Source organism: Galeopterus variegatus, unplaced genomic scaffold (assembly GCF_000696425.1).
Source record: "Galeopterus variegatus unplaced genomic scaffold, G_variegatus-3.0.2 Scaffold1841, whole genome shotgun sequence".
Taxonomy (NCBI): Eukaryota; Metazoa; Chordata; class Mammalia; order Dermoptera; family Cynocephalidae; genus Galeopterus; species Galeopterus variegatus.
Window position 1 is genome coordinate 230746 of NW_007727952.1, and position 22475 is coordinate 253220.

Sequence of the window (22475 nt, forward strand, 5' to 3'; positions counted from 1 at the left end):
CCCCCCCGCCTGCCTCGCCAGCCCCACCCAGCCCGGTGTATCTGCTGTCTGCCAGAGAGGGCAGCTCTGGTACCCCACCGCCCAGCGATGCAGGCACGGGGTTATGGGTGCAGAGGAACACGCAAACACATACGTGCCCCGAATTGCTGAGCTGCAACAGCAGTGTCTCCCCAGGATGGATGGAAACAAGCAGATGGATCTGCCACACACGCTCAGGGGGCCCACACCCCGGTGAAAACGGAGAGCACCCCTCGGGGGCAAGTCCTTCCGAGACCTGAGATACCTACCAGCGTGGAGAAACTGGGGGGACGGGGAGAGAACCCAGGACAGGAATGGGGACAGGAACGGGGTCATCTTGCTCCAAATGGGAGGAGGATGTGGCAAGGGGGGAGTGAGGGAGAGGAGAAGGGAGCGAACCAAGAAAATGGCTGGGAAGGGGATGGTCAGAAGAGGAAGGGACACCTGGCCTGTGCCAGACAGCCTGGACGCCCCCTTCCCTCTGCCCCACATGGCCCTGCCTGATAGCCCCCTTTCAGAGCCCCCACCACAACCTCACTCACCCTTGTTACAGGAGCTGGACGGGAGCAGAGAGGCCAGCAGGAGGGGCAACAGCAGGAGGGTCGCGGTGCGGTGTGCGGCAGGGCAGGGCCAGGCCATGGCTCTCCCCTGGGAGCCTCAAACCAGCCTATTCCACCTTGGGGGAGGGATGCAGGGCTCTCCGAGGAGGGGAGGGAAGACAGAGGGCAGCAGGGCAGCGACAGAAAGGAGCCTGCTGTGCACGCTAGTCCATACGGCAGGCTGCGCAGACCCCAAGTTGGGTGGCTGAGGCGGGGGCTTGCAGGGGCTTCTTCCCTCCGGCCCAGCGTCCCCGCGCTCACTCCCACCCCGTCCGCGCTACTGCAGGATGACGTCAGCACAGCCGGGCAAGATTGATGGGGCCGCTGGCCAATCGGGTGAGTGGGGGGCCGGGTGCTGCGGGGGAGGAAACCAATGGGACTGGGAAGCAGGGGCGGGAGACTGGGTTACGGCTTTCCCCCCTGACTGCAATCTGGGGGAGCAGAGGAACTGCGGGGGCCAGGGAGGAAGCTGGAAAGCCATAGAGAGGGTGGGAAGTAAGAGGGCTGTTGGGAGAATGGAGAGGCTAGAAGCCAGGAGGGGGGGAGGGAGACCTGCCGGCGGCAAGGAGAGGCAGTATGCACGTCACCGCCCCCAACCCTGCCTTAACCTCTGTTCACAGCCCGTTCCCTCAGCAAGTCCCCGCTGCGCGCCTTCTGGGAGCTGCGAAGTAAAACCCTCATTCTGAACCCCAGACACCCGGGCAGTTCAGTTCTCAGCCCGGGTCTCTGCGGAAGCCACCGGATGATGGGCAGGGCAATGGCCAGGGCTCTGGCTGGAGGAAGAGCCAGACCTTCGTGCACGCCTCACGCACACACACCTGCGGGACGGCTCGCCCCCAGCTGCAAGGCCAGCCCTGTTCCCCACTGCCTACCCTCCTCGCCTCCTTCTCCCGAATTTCCCACCGTAGACCATGATGCGCCAGCCGGGAGATCCTGAAGCCAGGGAAGTCGACAGCTTTGAGTGAGACGTGGGCAGGTGGGGGCGGGGCACAATAATTGAGGTGCCCCACCCCCACCCCTAGGGGAACACGTCTGGTAAGCATGGGCTCTCCAAGGGCTGGGGGCTGCGGACATGATCGGTGACTCGGAGGGAGACGGAAACCCCGGTATCCCAACCCAAAGAGTATAAAATTCTCCACATTAGCCACCAAACTCCTCCCTCCCCTTCTGCTCTGGACTTTGAACTCAACACCCCATCAAGCTGCTGACAGCCCCCTCTGTGCTTGAGAAGAGCAGTCTCTCTGTGTCCCTCCTAATGGCCCTGTGGGACGAAGAATCTGAATGTGAGTTTGGGGTCCCAATTCAGCCAATGGTCTGAGGGAGCTGTGGGGCAAGGGCTCCAGGGTTTCTTCACTGTGGCTCCTGGCCAGCTGGCTGTCCCCTCTTCCTCCCCTCAACCTTTCAAGATCCCTGACTCAGTCCCAGGATCTCAGGATATTGTTAGAACTCATCCCCAACCCACATAGCCTGTCCAGCCACAGCTGCCTCCCAGGCAAGACTGCCCCTCGGGGATCTGGGATGGTTCCCAAGCCTGCCAGAAATGGAGCAGAGGCCAAAACTGACCTTCCGAAAGGCTGAAGTTTGGGATAACTGGCAACCCCAGATCCTGCTCGAGGTTCCTTCCTCAGGAAAAGCTGAGGTCAGGCCCAACTTTGCCAAGTCTCTGCTCCTCCTTCAGGCTGCAGACACCAGCCCCAACTCATCATCGGGGGAGGAAGGAAGTCCGGTAGGTACTTATTGCAACAGGGCCACAGCCCTTTAAAAGCCCTGGTCATTGGACCTTTACACACTCCTGTCTCAGTGTGTGTAGAGGCTGGCCTGGAGTCTCTCAGCTTCACCTGCCACGCAACCCACTCCCCCTCCTCACCCTGTCTCCTGTGTTCTCCTGAAATCTTGATCTCCATCTTGGCCAGCCCAGACAATGCCTCCCAACCTCACCGACTACTACCGCTTTCTCTCACAGAAGAACATGGAGGACTACCTGCAAGCCCTGAGTAATGGCCTCATCCCCAACCCCAACCCCTCTCACTCCCCTTCTTTCCTCTCCCTTCCTGCCTCTCTGTCCCACTGAGAAGGGGGACTGCTGAGGTTGGACATTGTGAAAAAGCTCAGGAGGCTGGCACCTGACTTGGGATGCATTTCTAATCAGGGACATTGCTAGGAGGGGTTAAATCCACTGTCAGTGACCCAACTTAGGGAAAGCTCACAGCCCTGAGGTGCGGCTGCAGGTGGGGAGTCTCCCGGCTGGCGGGCAGCACCCTTGCTAAGAGATGCCCCCCCAGACATCAACCTGGCTCTGCAGAAGATAGCACCGCTGCTGAGGCCCGACAAGGAAATTGACCATAAGGGCAACCACGTGACAGTGAAGACTCTCAGCACCTTCCGCAGCTATATTTTGGAATTCGATGTGGGAGCTGAATTTGAGGAAGACCTAAAGATCGTGGATGGACGAAAATGCCAGGTACTTTTCCTTAGGCTGGGGGTGTGAGGGTGGAGGGATGAGCAAGTGCCTCCTAACAATTTGGGACAAAACAACGTGACCTCTCCCAGCCAGAACCAGGGGCAATGATCACCAGGGCAGGCCATGGTGTCCCCCCGGATATCAGTATCTGGGACTAACAGACTCCTGGTGTTCCCCCTACTCTCTCTTACTTCTTCCCTTCCCCCTCTTATCACCAGCCTAATGGACAGAAAGAGCAGCCGCCCCCAGGCCAGTGAGCAAATATTTACTCACCCTCTAGCCTGTGACACTGCTGCTCACTCAGGGTCTCTACTTTTAGCCTCTATAACCCCACTCTCCACATTTCTTTCTACTTCTTTCATGTTCCTTCTTGGTCTCCTTTGCAGATCCTAGTTTCCCTATTAATCCCATAAACTGGGTTTTCCTGATCTCTCTATTGTCTGTACATCACCCGTGGGCTAAATCATCTACACCCATGCCTTCTGCTCCCATCTATAACCTGCCCTTGACATGTATTCTCCATCTAGAGCCATCTCCTGAGTTCCAGGGTGATGTTTTCAACAGCCTGCAAAATATTTCCATTTTCATGCCCCAAATGTCAAACTCAAATTCGTGATCTTCCTACCCAAACCTACTACACTTTTATATTTATTATCTCCATTTATGACAATAACCAGCCAGACCGGAAACCTGGGAGTCATGGTCAGTATCTCTTGTTTCTGGGAGGTAACCCCGTACCCCCCCAGCACACACACACAGGCTCACACACTCATACACACACGTGCTACACCTAACTGGTCAAGAAGTCTCTGTAACTTTTCTGCACTGTCCAAGATAGTAGCTACTAATTCCATATGTCTGTTGAACACTTGAAAGGTAACTAGTCCAAATCAAGATGTGCTGCAAATATAAAATACACACTGGATTTTAAAACAATACCAAAAAGATGTAAAATATCTCAGAAATGTTTATATTGATCACATGCTGAAATTACAATATGTTATATATTTTAGGTTAAGTAAAATACAGTATTAAAATTAATTTCACCTGTTTCTACTTTTCTAATATGGCTCTTAGAAATGTGTAAATTATGTGTGTGGCTTGCATTTATGACCCACGTGATTCCTATTGAGCATCGTTCTTCTAAACGGCTCCTGCCTGTTCCTTCCTGGCCTTTTTCACTGTCACCACCTTCATTCACACCCTCGCTTCTCACCTCGTACCTGAAACTGGCCCCCATCTTAACCCTCCTCTAATCTACTCTGAATACTTTAGCTACAGGATCTATCTAAAATGTAAACGTGACCGTGTCACTCCTTGACTCGAATCCTTTCAATGACAATCTAATGTATTCCAGATAAAGTCCACATGCTTCACACAGCGTACCAGAGTCTTCGTGGGCCAAATCTTCTTTTGTCCTTCCCATACACGCTCCAGGTTAGAGCCCTTCAGAACTATTTGCCCTTCTTTCTTACCTTTATGCTGCTGCTTTTCTCGCTAGAAATTTCCCATTATCTCCAATCTAATTAACTCCTAACTTCCTTGGAGACTTGGCCCGTCACCCCCCACGCCCATGCCGAGTATCATACATTTCTATTTACTGATCCTCCGTCTGTTTGAGACTCTGAGCTCCTTTGTAGCAGGGTCTATCCTATGGGAGGGCTCCATAACTGTTGACTGGAACGCCCAAGCCCAGATGGGTTGATGCGCCATTCCCAAGGACACTTCAGCTGTCCTTGAAACTGAGAAACAGGAGAAAAGAGATTACCTGGTGAGACTCCCAACCAATCTCTCTTCTTTCCCAAAAGTCCCTCCAGGTCAGCCAGAGGTATCCAAAAGACAAAGTCTCCATTCTTCACCTCCCTCCCCAATTTCACCTCCAGTGATTCTACTTCCCCCCTCCTGTCCCCCATAGGTCACTGTGGACAACTGTGGGTCCCCCATCAGTGGCTTTTAGGAGCTGGGGAGGGGAGTCCTGCTGAATCAGAGCAGCTCTCTCACTCAGAATGAAGGGACTGGAGCAGAGAGCATCTGCTGTGGAGTGAAAGGGGGAGCCAGACAGAGCGTCCTCTCAATCTTCCTTTATTCCTGCTTTCTCCTACAGACCATAGTAACCCAGGAGGAGGACCAGCTGGTGTGTGTGCAGAAAGGGGAGGTCCCCAACTGAGGCTGGAAACACTGCCTGGAGGGAGAGGAGTTGCATCTGGTAGATTGACTGAAGACTGGGAGGGGAGACATGAATGTTTCTGGACAAGGGACCCCCAGCTAGGATGCATCCCCTTTCCCAAACCAGCTCAGTCTACCACCCAACCCCCACCCCACCCTGCTCCCCCTTCCAAGGAAGTGACCAAGGGGGGAGACGAAAGCACTGAGAAGAGTGGAAGAAACAGAGTGGCCATGGTGGGCCCTGGCTACGAGTCAGATGAACGCCCATAAAGCACAACTGAGGAGGTGGAGACAGCCGTTTCACATGCCCTGACCCAGCTACCTTCCTCTGGGGTGAGAAGTTGACAATTTGGTACAATGGTACAATTCCCCATTCGTCAAATACTCTGGCTGCTGTATCCTGAATGATTAAACGGAGGTCAGGAACTTTGAGAAAGGAGCCCTGGCTAGCAAGAACCCTCTTTCTCTCTCTTCATCAATCCTACTGTATCCCCAGGAACTGACTGCAAGGGAGGCCATGTGCAAGCAGGTCTTCAGGAAGGTCAAGTAACCCGACAGGAGCTGGTGCCCCTCTACACAGCACCAGTCCACAGACCCCTCTGGCTTGTGCCCTCTTCAAGCCCGGAATGTGCCAGGTCTGCAGTCCCTTTCTTGGGCCATTTATCCTCTCTCTGGGTCTCTCCTCACCCCTCCCCATGTTCATCTGTAACTTGCAGCCCCCAGGCCAAAGTCCCTTCTTTCTCAGGCTCCGCTGAGCAATAGCAACCTCACTTTCAGTTCAAGGTCTGGCCTCCTGGATGAAAGAAACAGGCACAGGGAAAGGGCCCTTGAGAACAACCAGTCTCCACTCTCATTCGTGTGGCCTCTTATTTTCCTTCTAAGAAAAAACTAAGGGCCGGCCCGGTGGCGCACTGCTGTAGTGCGCCGCTTGGGAGCACAGCAGCGCTCCCACTGAGGGTTCGGATCCCACATGCAGACCGGTTCCCGCTCACTGGCTGAGCGAGGTGCGGGAGCAACACCGAGGGTTGCGATCCCGTTGCCGGTCCCGGTCCGGTACGGGCGTGACACTGAGGGTTGCGATCCGTTGCCGGACACGAAAAAAGACAAAAAAGGAAAAAAGAAAAAACTAAGCTCAAGGCATTTGGGAGTTAGTGAAAATCCTATCCTGGTGCACCTTTGGAAACTGCAACTGGGGTTCAAGAGATTAAACAGGAGCTATTGGCAGAGTCTTCTTGACCATTTTCTTGTCCTTTTCTCGAGAAAGCCTTAAGCACTCCACAGGCCCAGGCCCAAGGCATGGGCCCACCCACACAGGACTCAACAGACTCCACATTTATCAACAGCTGAAGGCATCCCGGCTACTTTATGCTCCCATCCTATATGTTGGTCAGGAGGGACAGGACTGGGTGAGACCTTTGTGTGGTGCTGAGGGAGGCTGAGAGCTTTTAAATAGTGACCTGGCCTCCATGTCTGCCTTGGGAAAGCAGACAGCAAGAAGGCCAGGAAAGACTGCAATGGGAAGCAGATGGCGGATGCAAGGCCACAGGATACAAAGATGAGGGTGTGGAGATGTGAAGGCCACAGTACGGAGAAGACAGTAGACCTGGCTCTAGGGACCCTCTGCTTAAAGGCCAGCAAGGCTGGGGCCGGCCCCGTGGCGCACTGCTACAGTGCGCCGCTTGGGAGCATGGCGGCGCTCCCGCCGAGGGTTCGGATCCTACATACAGACCGGTTCCCGCTCACTGGCTGAGCGAGGTGTGGGAGCAGCACCGAGGGTTGCGATCCCGTTGCTGGTCCCGGTCCGGTACGGGCGCGACACTGAGGGTTGCGATCCATTGCCGGACACGAAAAAAGACAAAAAGGAAAAAAAAAAAAAGGCCAGCAAGGCTGAGGACAGGGAATAAGGGGGAGAGCTGAGGACAGCAAGGCCCCTCCCCTAGGGTCCCAGAGTTGCTGCCCTGGAAAGAAACCCAGAAGGATGGGGGATGTTCAGGGTCAGGGCAAGCTCCAGCCTCTTGCTTCCTCCCCACCTCCCTACCTTCGGAAAGAAAGTACTGAGGGGCAAGAGTGAGAGAGAAGAGGGCTCACTTTGGGGGTGGGGAAAGAGCCTGGCAGAGGAGTTGGCGGGCGGAGGGTGTTGGAAAGTCCCTGGTCCTCATCAGATGAGCACCCTTGGCCCCTCTTCCTGCAATGGCTAAGGCCCCTACATATACCAGACAGTCACTGGAGCTCCAGCCAAGAAGAACTGGGCTTGCCATACCGATCCTACTGCACACCCTGGAATGAATTTGGAAAAGAACTCAGAGTTGAGCTGAATAGCTTATTTCCCGCCCAGCCTCTCTGCAGATGTCCTCAGCAGAGTGGGGAATGGAGAGCCCTCCTCCCAGCAGAGCCACCCAACAGAAGCTCTGAGGGCTGCTGGATCCTACCTTCTCCCTTTCCAAGGCACAAGAAGATGTTCCATGTGCACAAGTCACCAGGTCAGGGCAGTGGCTTGGCTCTCTGAGTTCACAGTGCAGTCCAAGCCTCTCCCCGCAGGGCTGTCCTCAGTACTATTCATGTCAGTCCAGTACCCCTTGTGCAGTCTTGCCAGAAGGCCTGATCCAGGAGCTAGGAGGCCCCCATGGTGACTGTTAGACCCAAGCTAAGTGGGCTCAATTCTTCAAAACTCCCCATGACATGTGTGTCCAGACCATGGGCACTGCAGGTCCCCATCCTCCACTCGGTCACCCCCCACCCCCCCAGAAGCTAGACTCCAACAAGAGCCTTGGAGAGCTCCAAAGGAAGAACACAAACCCAGGGGAGGGCTGAGCATCTGCAGAGGCATCTCCAGGGGTGGCAGCTCCGACCTACTGAGACTGTGGGAAGCTGGAGCTGCTGTTTCCCCTGTAGATGGCAGGGAGTGCCACTCACTGCAGCAGAAGCCGGAGATATTCCAAATTCTCTCCTCCATCGTCTCCTTGGACATTCCATTCTCCAGTGCGTGCATGTGCATGCATACATAAATGCACACACTGCAATTCCCAGCCCACATACTCACACTCAAAAGATCCTTATCCTTCATTCAAATGCCTCCATTCATCCTCACAGGGAAGAGATAGTCACCTAGAGGACCAACATGTGAGTGCAGAAAAGGCAGGGGAAGGGACAACGGCCACAGATGGATGGGTCCCACACCAGGCCTCTCCTGGGCACACAAAGCTGTAGAGTTGATTTTGTTAACCAGGGTCTTAGACCCCCAGGAAGTGATCAGGAATCCTAAATGTTTATTTCCATGTGAGGTGGGAAAACTGCATCCTGCTAAGTCAGTCCAACACCAGGCCCATACGCCACTCCCACTCTGCCAGACCCAGGTAGCACCATACCGTCACAGACAACCTTCCATCCTGAACTCCAAACGATCCTGTAAAGACCACAGGTAATCCAGATCCATCTCCCCAGAAGAAGCTGACCACCAGTGGACGCAGAGGCTGGGTGTAGGCATGCGCCCTCTGAAGCAAAGGACCATGTACTGCCTGAGGACACAGGCTCCATGTCCTGCCTGGGGTCCCAAGAGGAAGCAGAGCAGCAAAGTCTAGCCTCCCAAACTGCCCCACCTCTTCCTTCAGCCACCACCTCTCACATGCCCCCCACCCCCACATGCCCAGACCTGTATATTAAAAAGAAACTCAGGTGGAAGCTAGAAAGTTCCTCAGCTCTAAAGCTCAAAGGTCACCCCAGCCAGGAGCCTGATCCTCTACATGGTTGGACTCCCTATTGGCAGCAGGAGACCCCTAGAGGCCACCACAAATCCTAGGATTCCAAGAGAGAGCAGAGGCATGGCCATCTGGCCCCTTTCCTCAACCCAGATGTTACTCCCTAAGAGGCAGGAACCACATCTGGTCTAGGCTTAAGTGCCCAAGGTAAGAGGCCTGCAATCTCCCACATGGCTGAAGATGGGGGAAGGGCTGCCCTGGCTGTGGCCTGCCTCTCCCCTCCTGGAGCCTGCTGCCCCTGGCCAGCCTGGAGACCACCTCCAATACCCCCACCCAGCTCTCTGAAAAGACTCCCCTAACTCCTCACCCTGGGCATAACCCCCTCAGTCATGACAGCACCCATACTGCCAGGGTCCCTAGGGACTGACTCAGAGCCATCTAAGGCTGTATCCATGATTATGGACAGGTGTGGATGGGGAGACCTTGCAGGTCCAGCAGGAGACAAAGGGGCCAGGGGAGAGGGGACCTGGTGGGCAAATCAAGGGGCTCTGATGTGGCCCACCTGGGTTTGCATGGATGGCAGAAAGAAACAACAGTGATTGTCAAGGCTCTGAGGCCAGGGGTACAAGTGCTGCCCAGAGAACCCTGCCTGACCAGGGGCCAGAATAGGCACCCACCAGGCCCACCTCCTCTTCTGCCAGATCTCAGCCACCAAGGTGGACCTGGACCAGCTCCGTGGGCACCTATGCTCTATCCACACTGAATGCCCACCCCCACCAGAGGCCGCTCAGGTTCCAGGGGGATGAGATGGAGCTGACCTTCCACATTCACCCTTCTAGCAGGAACAAGGGGACCTCTATCCTTCCCAAGGGCTCCCTGGTCCTCCATCTAGCTGGATGTAAGCCTCCTGTCTCCCCCTAGACCTCCCACTCCCGAGTCTCGCTTCCCTTGCCCTCACTTGTACTCTGGCCACTAGGGAGAAGGGGCAGCTTGAGGAGACTCTGTTCTGTCTCCAGTGGGCAGTGCCCAAGTAGAGAGAGGGTCACCGTCATAGCCAGGCCATTGGGCTCATGGATAAACCATTTGCCTCAGAGGCTCTAGATGGACCTAAAATGCACCCAAAATCGGGAGGGAGCACTGCATAGTGGTCAGGTGTCAAACTGCCACCTGTTATTAGCTGTGTGAGCATAGACAAGTCACCACCCTTCAGCAAATAAGTCACTTTTGCCAGCCATGCAAGGGAATACCAAGAGTCCATCATTCCTCCAAGGAGGTGTGTGGAGATTCCACGTGCTGTCAGCCCTCAGAGCCTCTGGAGTAGAGGAAGCGCTGACACGTGTCAGCTCTTATGACTCGCATTGCCCCGCCCTCTCCACGGGGTGGTTGAAAGTCTCTTACCTGGAAGCAAAGCCTTGTAGCCTACAGTTGAGGATAAGGTGTCAACTGCCAGTACCCCTGAGGTTATACAGGGACCTGCTCATACCAAAGTGTAAGTGACTGACACCAGAGAGCTGGAGACAGCACGGCCTCACTGTGGCCATCCAGGCAGGTGGTCGTCTGGGGATGACGGGGAGGAAGGGGAGTGTGGCCTTCCCAGGGTTCCAGAGCCATAATCTTTCACTGTGCCCTACCGCCCCCATGCCCAGTTAAGACCAACTGTGCTACCCCAGACAGTGCCGCCCTGCAGAGCCCTGTGCCTGCCTCTCAGTGCCCGCTTCTGCTCCCACAACAGCCACTGGTGCCTTCCCACCAGCCAAGAGAAAGCTTCAGTGCAGGGCAGACAGCCCCAGCGCCACTGTTGCGACACTATACACAGTCACAGGCTCCCCTCAGACCCCCAGCAACACACACTGAAGCACCCGCAGCAGGGGCTGCACCAGGCTGGACCCCTGCAGCCACCAGCAGCAGGCATAGCCACTTGACCCTCCCCGCTCCTTACCATTTGTCCCGTTGCTTCTCACACTTTCCTATTGCCTGAGAGGCCTCCCTCTTGTCCCTGATCTCCTGCAGAATGTCCCCTGTCATCTTCCTACACTGACAGGGCTCCAGCCTCCCCTCCATTCATGCCTTGGCATGGGCCTAGCAGTCCCATCCTGCTGAATGGTGTTCTTCCACACAAATGTGTGTACCCCACACGATTCTGTCCTGCGCACGCCACCTCTGTGCACAGTGCGGGGACAGGAGTGTGTGCTGCGGTGTGGCTGGGCGCCGGCAGCTCATTCCTCCTCTCCTCTGTGCACCTGACCATAGCTGGGGCCTCTCTCTGACCAGGCAGGCGGCATGCTGCAGAGCTAGCAGCAGCGCTGAGGAGTCACTGCTGCTGCCTTGCTGTGTGGTCGTGGTCAAGTTATTTCACTTGTGTGCCTCAGTTTCCTCACAGGACTGGGATTGTTCAGCTCTGCTACTCTGTGACCGGGCCACACCCACCCCTGCCTTGGATTTCTCTCTCTTCCGGCTGCTTTTGGAAGAGGCTTGCTCCACATCCTTGACCCAGCTGTGAGGAAACCGTTGTCACCCTTCCTGTAACTAACATGCATCCTGCTGGTTCCCCAATGGAGAGAACCCACAAGGGAAGGGGCAGCTGGATCACAAAGCACTCTCTCCTTGAGGTCACTCACCTAACACTGCTGACACTCACCACTCCCAGCCCGTCTCTCCACCGCTCCCTTATTTCTGAGTAGCACAGAGGCAACAAGGTGAACCATTTGAATAAGGGTGTAGTGTATTGAATTATGTCCCCCCCAAACGCCCTGAAGCTTGAATTGTGTCCCCCAAGTTTTATGTATTAGAAACTTAGCCCCCACTGTGACTGTTAAGAGGGTGGGCTACACTATTATGGTCATTGAAAGGTGGAGCCCTGAAAAGGTGATTGGATTGTAGGACCGTGCAGTAGTGAATGGATTAAAAATGGTGGTCAGGGGCATGGCTGAGGGCTTTAAAAGAAAAGGAGAGTCTGTTTCTCTCTCTCTCTCTCTCTCTCTCTCTCTCTCTGCTTCCACCATCTTGTAATGTGAGACCCCTGGGTCACTGTCACCACCACCAGATGGACTTTGGACTTTTCAGCCTCAGAAACTGTAAGCAATAAACTTCATTTTCTTTATAAACTACCCAGTTCTATGTATTTTGTTATAAGCAACAAAACAGGACTAATACAAAGGGTTTATTAAAGTTTGGAGGAAACAAAAAGAAAATGGAACAGAGAGTAATACACAACTCGATCATCTGGGGCACAAGTGTGGCCTCACCCATAAACCGCTTATTGTGGAAGGAGGGGACGATGCAGGAGAACTTAACAGAACTGCCTTGCTATTAGCAAGCAGGGCGCACATGCAGTGTGTTGAAAAAGTCCTTCACTAAAGGACTTTGCTTCAGGATGAAAGCCCACACAGGGCCCATGGGATGTGGGAGATTTGGAACTGGAGTCTCCAGCCTCGGAACTTGTTCCTCTGGGCAATCTGCTGGGTGGATCTGCTGGTCTAGCTTTTCAGGATGCACACTCTGGTTAACCTCCCCAGGAGTGGAAGGACATTCTTTCCTGGGCTTGTCTTTCCTGCCCACCCTCTCTCCTTTTCAATAGCTTCTTGTTTCTTTTTGACCCTTTGCTGTCCTCCCAAACCCTCCCTCCTCTTGTGTCTGGCCTCCTGCACATCATACTTTGATCTGTTCAGACCTGCTACTGCATGCGGATGGATGAAAGGGCCCTTCAGACCTTAAGATGGAAGAGGAGAGGGTGCGTCTGAAATACAGCCATACCTGGCAAATTTAACATCCTGCTAACTGATCTTCTACACTTATTGCACTAAAATCATATGTCTACTTCTATGATTGCCAGACTCCGAGATGGCCACCAATGATCCCTGCTCCTGGTATTCCAGTCCCTGTGTAGTCTCCTCCACATTGTATCAGGGTCGGTCTATGAGACCAGTAGAATATGACAGAAGTGATACCATGTCACCTCCAAGACTATGATTTTAAAACATTTTGGCCTCTGATTTGCCATTTCCCTCTTGGATCACTCGGGGGAGAGCCAGCTGTTATGTCATGAGGACACTCAAGTGTCCTGTGAAGAGGAACATATGTGAGGAGCAATCAGGAGCAGAACTCGTGCCCCATCAAGCCTTCAGATGATGGCAGCCCTGGCCAACTCTTTGAAGCCTTTTGAGAGACCCTGAGCCAAAACCACCCATCTAAGCCCCTTCTGGACTCCTGACTCAGAAACTGTGGGAAAGAATACAGGTTTGTTGTTTTAAACTGAGTGTGGGGTGATCTGTTACACACAACAGATAACTAATACATATTCTTAACCTTGAATCTCATCACAAATGACTCCCACCATAGCCTCAATATTTGCCAAGCTGGCAAAAGAATTGGGGTGGGGCAGGGGGGACTCAGAGAAGTGAAAATGTGTCCAGCCACAAAAAAAGCATGGCTTCACACTCAGTGCTCACAGGTATCCCATCCTAACTCTAAGCCCAGACACCATCTGACCACACAGCACCAGGGGCCCACATCTCAGCACCTGCCTCTCTGCAAGTCTAGAGAGTAGAGTAAGAGATAGGCAGCTGTCCCCTTTCCTTTCTCTTTAAGGTCCACCCGAGGACTGTCTGAGAACCACCCCTTTGTTAGGAATTGTTAAAAGGAATATCCAGCATCTTCAGGTGGAGCCCCGCCCATTTCACAGGTGTGTGACCTTACCCTGTGGTTTCAATAGGGCGGGTACATGAGAATACAACTCAATAAACCTCATGTTGTTAGAGAGAGAGCATATCCAGAGGCAGGGAGGCTATCTCAGACAGCACCTGATCTTTGCTGGTGGAAAGGTGATTGGCAAATTCTGTAGAGGACAGAGAGGCAGGGTCCTGAAGACCAGCAGCAGTAGGAGAAGGTGGTGTTCCAGATACACAAGGAAGGGAAGAGCCACCCCTGGATGGTCGGTTATACCTCACAGGGTAAGGAGTCTCTGGGGTCCTCCCTACGCCTCCAGGGCCAGCACAGTGACACTGGAGCCAGAGGCTTCTTTGCTGCAAAGAGAGTGAATGAGATGGAGAGACAGGATGGAAAGCAGCTTTGTGCAGAGGCCACCAGGTGTAGCCAAATCTGATGACTGGAGGGAGGAGGATACCAGGGAAGGTGTTATAATGGCTCTCTGTTCCCTTGTGCTCTCCCTGACAGCAGACACTGGGGGCAGCTCCCAGCCTGCCAACTGGGAACTTCTGCTGTCTCCCAGGAGCAGAGCACTCACCAGGTCCAGATCTGCTACCACTCCAGAAACCCTATTACAGATAGACCCCAGGTGAGGAACCTCCATTCACGGGGCTGCTCTCTCCAACAAATGGCAAGGTACCCAACAGTGAGGAGCAAGGTCACGTGGAGATGTGCAGAGCTCTCACTAGAGAATAGTGAGTGGGGCGGGGCTACACTCAGGACATCTTCCTGCACTGCCAGCCCCAGGACACACCTGTCTACCACCTGCTTCTCTTCCTCCCTGGACACCTTTCTTGAAAACTCCAAGAGCTGATGCATACTTCCCCTCTCTGCTCCATCCCAAGAACACCCCCAGACGCAAGTGGGCACCTGTATGTGCTAGGCACGGTGCTCTGTCCTGGGGATGCTGCAACCTGAAGGGCAAGGTCCCTCCCTCATGGAGCTCACAGTCCTTGGGAAAGACAGATACATGGACAGGTGATTATCATGCAGCAGGATATGCTCGAGCATCCATAAGCACAGGGGAGTCAAGGAGGGCTTCCCAGAGGAGGGGACATACAAAGAGAGAAGTAATAATAATAGCTGGCATTCATGGCGTGATTACTACATGCCAGGCATTTACTCCTCTCAAAAACCCTATCACATAATTATCCCCATTTTTACAGATAAGGAAACTAAGAAACAGAGAGTTTCAGTAACTTGCCAAAGGTTATATATCAAATAGAAGAAAGAGCTGGGATCTGAACCCAAACAGATTGGAGCCTGACCACCTAATCCATGGTTTTTCAACCTCAGCACCATTGACATTTTGGGCCAGGTAATTTTTTGTTATGGGAGGTGCTATCTTGTGCATTGAAGGATGGTACGTTAGTAGCATCCCTGGCCTCCATCCACTAGATGCCAGTAGCATCTCCCCACCTGTAAAAAACAAAAATCTCTAGATATCATCAAATATGCCCTGGGGAGCAAAACTGCTCCTGGTTGAGAACCATGGACCTAACCCTTTCGCTATGTTGCCTCCCTAAGCAAGTAATGATATTTATTGTTTGCTAAATGCAGGCACTCTCCTAAGCAATTCCTGTTATTAACTCATCGAATCCTCACAACAATCCTCTGGTGTGGGTACCATTGTCCTCATCCTTGTTCTACAGATAAGAGTGTTTAGAGGCACAGCTGGCCATGGTCACAAAGCCCCTCAGTGGCAGTGCTGGATTTGCACCTCGTGAGTGTGCCTTAGGAGCTTCCTTTAATCGCTGTGTTACGTGGCTCTGTGGTCTCTTGTGACCAAAGATCATGGTCTCAGCCAAGTAGCCACACGTGCAAACGCAAGGCGTGTTTGGAAAGCGTGAGGCGATGTGCATGACCAGAAGATGTCTGCTGGGGGAGCAGTGAGGAGTGAGGCTGGAAAGGCGAGCAGAGCCTGGTTATGAGAGAAGAACCTGCCATGACAGACACATGGCTTAGGCTTCTTCTTGTGGGTCAGAGGGCACAGTCATTGAAAAATTTTAAGCTGGTGAGGGGCGTGGTCGATTGATACTTTAGATAGATACTGGCAGAGTAAGGGGGTGGTCTTGAGGGCTAAGACTAGTGGCTGACATTCCTTTGCGGTGATTTAGCCCCTGCCTAAATGTCCATAACCTACAAAAGCCAAGGCCCTGACTTGCAAGCCTGAGATGACTTGGGGCTGGGGGAGTATACAGGACAAAGTCAAGTCTCATCAGAATCACTCCATCCCCTAAATCCCTGGTTTGTCCACGTCTCTACTGACCGTTCAGGACAGAAGCCCAGGACCCCCACCCTGATGTTTCAGGCCACCTCAGCCCCCTGCTGCCCTCCACCTGTCCACTGTATCTCCCTCCTTACCTGGCCATGGGTAGAGAAGCCCCAACGTGTCCTGGCCCAGGACAAGGTGTCTAACGGTAAGACAAGGAAACTGTGAAAGGAAAAGCCTGTGCTGCCCCAGGCCTTCCGCCCAGGGCCTCCTGTGGCTGTTCGGATTCCAAATGAGAGCAAACTCCTCTCTGAATGCTGGGATCTGATGAAGGCTGCAGAAAGACCTCCCCGGCTGCAAAAACCCAGGTGCCCTGCCCTTCCCCTTGCAGGACAGCAGGTGGCAGCACCAACAGGAATTTCAAAAATAATGTCCACCCTTCCAAAGTGTGTTTCTGCACTTCCTGCACTTACGCCCACACGCTCACTGTGTTTCCTCCAGTCCCCAGCTCAGCTGTGAAGTCTGTCCCCTCTCCCTGCCTCTCTTCCCCTCCTCAGTTAATGAGAAACAAAATTCAATGGACCCAGAAGCAGGCTCAGAAGGTGGGAGAACTGGAGGTGGGGGAGAGTTGAGACAGGGAGTATCGGTTTGTCTTTAGACATAAGCCTACATTTATTCCTGGTCACTGGAGGACCCTGTCCTCGCTCACCCGCTCCCCAAGGTAGAAAGGATCCATGCCTGGCCTAAGCCTGTGTCCCAGGGCAAAAAGCTCTTCTTCATTAACTACATGGATAAAAGATACCCCCAGACCAGGGTCTAGCATCATTTTCAGGGTCTGTGACCTCCTCCTTGTAATCCTGTCTGGCTTAGAAAAGGTCATCTATTCACAATTATATGTTTAAATATATTTATTTTGTGATTACACTATTAAAGCGAGTCAATGACATTACAGAAATTTCACTAAATAGAGAAACATTGTTTAAATCATCCATAGCCCTATCCTCTAATACAACACAGTTATTTTAGTTTTTTCTCATGGGTGTTTTCTACATCTGTGAACACAGTGTGCTCACGATTTTGTGACTTGCTTCCTTTACGTAACATAAGCAGACACGGCTGTGCTCCTCAGGGGCTCACATTTGGATAAGGGAAAGGGGGTCAAGGGAAGTGGTTGAAGCTGTCCTGTTTTACCTGGGGCTGAACGGGTTTTAATGTAGAAAGTCCCATGTCCCAGGAAACCCCTCAGTCCCAGACAAACCAGGATGATTTCTAATAGGTCACCCTGTCGGAAACAAGTTCCCCCAAATTAAACTAGCTCAGAGTTTAGGAGTCCATCCTTTTTTTTTTTCTTTTCCCTTTTTGTCTTTTTTCGTGACCGGCAACGGATCGCAACCCTCAGTGTCGTGCCTGTACGGGACCGGGACCGGCAACGGGATCGCAACCCTCGGTGTTGCTCCCGCACCTCGCTCAGCCAGTGAGCGGGAACCGGTCTGTATGTGGGATCCGAACCCTCGGTGGGAGCGCCACCGCGCTTCCCAAGCGGCGCACTGTAGCAGTGCGCCACCGGGCCGGCCCATAGGAGTCCATCCTGATTCACATCTTGGCCTTTAGCTATACCCCTTTGCCTCCCCCACCCCGCCCCAGCGGTCGCCCTAGGGCAGCTGTTCTCAAAATTTATTTCCAATTCTTAAAAACTACTGAGCATTCCCTGTACCTGCCAGCCACCAAAAAAATAAAAATAAATTTTAAAAAATTGTTTTAACTATTGAGAACCCTGAAGAGTTTCTGCTTATGTTGTTTGTATCTGTTAATATTCAGCATATTAGAAATTAAAACCGAGAAATATTTTAATACACAAAGATACACAAGCACACATTTTGCCAGTTGTCAGGGTGACTCAGCACCCGGTGTAACCTCTGGTCACTGCACTGTATACTCATGAGAGAATGAGGGAGAGAAAAGCACGTAACGTCTTAGTATTGTGACAAAAACAATGATGACTTCAAAGATCCCCTCCAAAAGATCGCAGGGATTCCCAGAGCTTCCCAGGCTGCACGTGGAGAATCACTTCTCTGGGCTGAAGTGCTGCTCTAGGGATGACAGTGCACATCCTCAACTTTCCAGTCTCCTTAGAGTCCGCACTGTGCCACTTCATGTAACATGACACGGAGGAAACTTGTAGCAGTCTGAGTCACTCCCTCAGCCTTTATGCTACAGTTCTCATATAGGTTTCATCTACATACATTATAAACTCCACAATACAATGTTATGATTTTGCTTTAAACAATGCATTTCAAAGAAATTAAGAAGAAAAATGTATTTTACATTTACCTACAAACTTACCATTTCTCTTCATCCCATCCTGCAGTTCTGCTCTTGACTAATTTCATTTCCCTTCCACCGAAACAACTTTCTATAGCGCTTACAGTGCAGATCTACTGATGACAAAATCTCTATTTTCTTTCACCTGAAAATGGTTTTATTTCATCATTTTGGAAGAATGTTTTCACGGGAGAAGCAATTCTGAGTTGATTTCTTTTTTTCTTTCAGCATTCTAAAGATTTGTTCCACTGTCTTCTGGCCTCCTTCTCGGGAGAAAACAGTGACATTGAAAATGTAGTTCTCTGTAGGCAATATGTCCCTTTCTCTGGCTGCTTTCAAGATTTTCTCTTTACGCTTGATTTTTAGCACTTAGACTGTGATGTGCTGAGTTAGGTGTGCTTTTTTATTTTCAATTCTGCTTCGGGCTTACTGAGCTTCTTCAGTCTGAAAATATACGTCTTTCACCAAAGTTAGAAATTTTTCAGCCATTATTTCCTCGAAAATCTTTTCTGCCTCATTCTCTCTTTCCTTTCCTTCTGAAATTCTAAGAACACATATATTAGAGTTTTTAATATTGTCCCACTAGTCCCTGAGTTTCTGCTCATTGTTTGAAATGTTTTCCTGTGTTCTTCAAATTGGATAATTTCCATTTATCTGTCTTTATTCTCCCTTCTGCCATTTCCACTCTTTGTTAAGCCCCTCCAGTGAATTTTTCATTTCATTTTTTACAGGGTTTTCAAAAATTACCCATTTATTTAAATTGTGGCAAAATTTACATAAGATAAAATTTACTGTTTTAACCATTTTTACGTGCGTCACTCGACAGCACTAAGCACATTCACATTGCTGTGTAACCATCGCCACTGTCCATGTCTAGAACTTTTTTCATCTTCCCCATCTGAAACTCTGTACCCCTTAAATAAGAATTCCCCATTTCCTCCTTTCCCCAGCCCCTGGTAACCACTGTTCTACTTTCTGTGTCTACGAATTTGACTATTCTAGAAACCTCATATAAACGGAATCATACACTATTTGTCTTTTTATGAATGGTTTATTTCACATAGCATAATGTCTTCCAGATTCATCTGTGTTGTAGTTTGCATCAGAATTTCCTTCCTTTTTAAGGCTAAATTATGTTCTATTGTGTGTATAAACCACATTTTGCACATTCATCTGTTGATAGACACTTTGGTTGCTTCCACCTATTTTGTGAATAATGCTACTATGAAGACAGATGTATAAATATCTGTTCATATCCCTGCTTTCAGTTCTTTTGAGTTTACACTCACAAGTGGAATGGCTGGATCACATAGTAATTCTATTTTTAATTTTTTGAGGAATAGCCATACTGTTTTCCACAGCAGCTGCTTGTATACAGGTTTTTGTGTTTTAATTTCTCTGGGTAAATGCCCAAGACTGCATTGACTGGGTAGTAAGGTAAATGAATAAGAATCTGCTAAATTGTTTTCCATTTTATATTCCCAACAGCAAAGTATAAGAAATCTAGTTTCTCAGCATTTGGTATTGTCACTATTTTTTATTTTAGCTGCTCTGATAAGTTTGAAGAGATACCTCACTGAGTTTTGAATTTGCATTTCTCTAATGGTTAGTGATGTTGTGCTTATTTGGCATCTGTATCTCCTGTTAGTGAAATATATACTCACGTGTTTTGCCTATTTTATAACTGGATTTTTTTTTACATGCCTCCATCTAAAGGGAGCAGACACTATTCCAGTCTGACACCACATGGAATTTTAGCACTACCGTTACCAGATCTGGTGACTTTGTCCAAGAGAAGTCAGACACCTGAAATTATTAATGTGAAATTAGTTGGTAACTAATTTAAAATGTTAAGATGCAGGAAGGTGAAGTGTGAGAAAAGGATTTGTGAATGGTAAGCTGTCACCTCTGCCCCAGGGTGATAGAGACGCAAAAAGGATTGCTCAAAGCCCATTTCTTCTGAGCAGTGAGAAGTCCTGAAGGGGTTAATTTCCATGAACCCTCAAGAGAGAGGCATTCCTTGCAAAATTAACAATGAACTGGGGTCTTCTCTCAGTATTTATTCTCCAAGCCATAAAATTATAGAAAAGGAATATAGGTGGTTACAAAAAGAACAGTAAAATAATTGTCATGACAACAGTCATTAGGTTTACTTGCACTGAGGACATCTGCCCTTGGAGCCAGCAATTTTGCTGTGTTACAATTCTTTATCTACAACAGAGACTTTAGCCTGGGGAAAATTTCCCATCTTTTGCAAGCTTAACATTCCTATGTGTAATTTTTAAAAAGTTAGGTTATACCTGCAGCTACAGGGCTTTGGAAGCTAGGCCCTGTGAAATACATTTGCTTTATAAATGTTAGTAAACTCCACAGTGAGCTTAGGAGGACCAATCCCCTCAGGAAAAATAAAAAAAGTTTCTTCGGTTTTAAGCAGGATTTGTCAAATTTCCCATCTTGGCTTCTGCCAGTTAAGCTGTGGTGAAAGACGAGGATGGGGGCTGGAGACTAGGCCATATGTCCCCTGTCACCCCAAACTGGCCAGAGCTCAAACGTGAGACACCCTGGTGATGAGGATCAAGAACTGGGCTGGAAGCCAGGAAATGCGGGAGACACTGCTCAGTCCTTAACAGCTCTGTGTACTTGAGCAAGTCACTCCATCTTCCGCCACCTCAGCCCTAACCGGAGTGTCCCAGCAGGCCGAGGCCGCCCACCGGCAGAAGCAGCGCAGCTGTCGGGGAGCCAGAGCCCAACCCTGCGCAGCTCCGAGCTGGGCCACGTGGCCTGCAGCCCACTGCAGCCCGACGCTGCTGCCGCCGCAAGAGTCTGGGTCTCTGGTCACAACCACCAATACTTTTATTTCGTACATAGCATCTTTCCATTCCAGAATTTAAATCTGGTTCTTTTTAGAGTTTCTATTTTTCTTCTTATGTTTCCTGTCTTTTGTCTTTATTACGAGCATACTTTTCTTTGCATCATTGTGCTAATTTCCTTGTGTACTAATATCCAATGTCTGGGTCATCTTGGGGGACGGTCTCTATTATGTCTTTTTTCTTGAGTGTAGTTTGTTTTTCCTGTTTCTGCATATTTTGAGTAGTTTTGGATTGTACACTGGACATGGTAATTGATACAGTATAAAGACTATGGATTCTGTGATAATCTTCCGAAGAGTTCTGCTTGGTTGGTTTGTTTGATTTTGGCTTTTTTTTCCCAAGCAGGCAGTTAACTTGGCTTAACTCAAACTGTCTTGAGATGGGCAATAGCTCAAATCTAAGTTCAGTTTTTTCTAGTCTTAGCTAGCTGCTTGGAGTCTGCCCCATGCATGCAATGTTTAGGAGAACAAAGGTAGAAATACCTGAGACACTGAAGCAGCTTATCACTTGCTCATGTGGCAGGCATCTCACAGTGAGAGGACAGCACATTGCAGAGGGTGGGGCTCAGGGAGGCGCTTCAGCGTTGTAGCCCTCACAGCATATCCGAGTTACCTGTGCTCCCAGACAGAACAAGGTGAGCAAAGCCTCCAGTGATGATGGAATTAATGAAGGAGTGCTAGCTCTCCCTCAGACCTGCCCCCTCCCCACAGCTCCAGAGCCCAAGTCACTAACTCCTCATCCTCATCTCCCCACTCCCATACATGGATGTGTGCCATCCCCTGCACTGCCAGTCCTGAAGAGCCCCTGTGTCTGCATCTATGGGTGGCTACTTCTTCTGCCCAGACCATGAACTGCAGAGCAACAGCCACTCCTAGCTCCCTGCCAGCTGGAGAGAACGTCCCAGTGCAGGGAAGGTGGTGCAGAACACAGCATAGGGCAAGGCTGCCCTGCCCCTGCCCACAGGAGCCTGCAGTGACCAGCTGTACACATAGCCATCAGGCTCCTTCTCCAGTCCCAAGTCCCCAGAGTTTTCCTCCCCTAACCCCAACACACATTGCAGCCATACCACCAAGGTGGGACCAAGGTGGGCCCTCATATTCAAAGTGTCAGATTCCCAGAACAGGGACCACATTGAGGCCCTGGACAGCCCTATTCACCAGCTGCAGGGATGTCACTGTCTCTTTGCCCTCTTGACTCTCTGTCCTCTTTCCCACCCAGCTTTCTTTCACTCAGCATTTAGAGTGATCAACTGTCCTGATCTGCCCAGAACTTACCCCATTTTAAAACTGAAAGCCCCATAACCCCAAGGTCCAGGGATTGATCCCTATACTGGCCAGCCACAAAAACCAAAACAAAAACAAAAACCCACAAAAACTGAAAGCCCCATGTCCCAGGAAACTCTTTAGTCCCATGCAAATTGGAAGTTGG

At 50.9% G+C, this 22475-nt stretch overlaps 2 protein-coding genes across 5 annotated transcripts in view; one reads left to right on the plus strand and one right to left on the minus strand.

Annotated features, from left to right (window-relative positions):
• Window positions 1-901, minus strand: part of CLSTN3 (calsyntenin 3) — a 26969-nt gene extending 26068 nt beyond the window's left edge. For all 4 annotated transcript variants that reach the window (XM_008579248.1, XM_008579247.1, XM_008579246.1 and 1 more), the window contains exon 1: window positions 561-901. In XM_008579248.1, the coding sequence (XP_008577470.1) occupies window positions 561-657 (97 nt within the window). In that variant the 5' untranslated portion in view covers window positions 658-901. The remainder of the gene's footprint in view (window positions 1-560) is intronic.
• Window positions 902-1127: 226 nt separating this feature from the next.
• Window positions 1128-6131, plus strand: RBP5 (retinol binding protein 5, cellular). Its single transcript, XM_008579249.1, is given in 4 exon segments — window positions 1128-2611; window positions 2900-3078; window positions 5183-5284; window positions 5741-6131. Coding segments are annotated over 4 exon segments (408 nt in total). The 5' UTR covers window positions 1128-2538; the 3' UTR covers window positions 5795-6131.
• Window positions 6132-22475: the final 16344 nt, after the last annotated feature.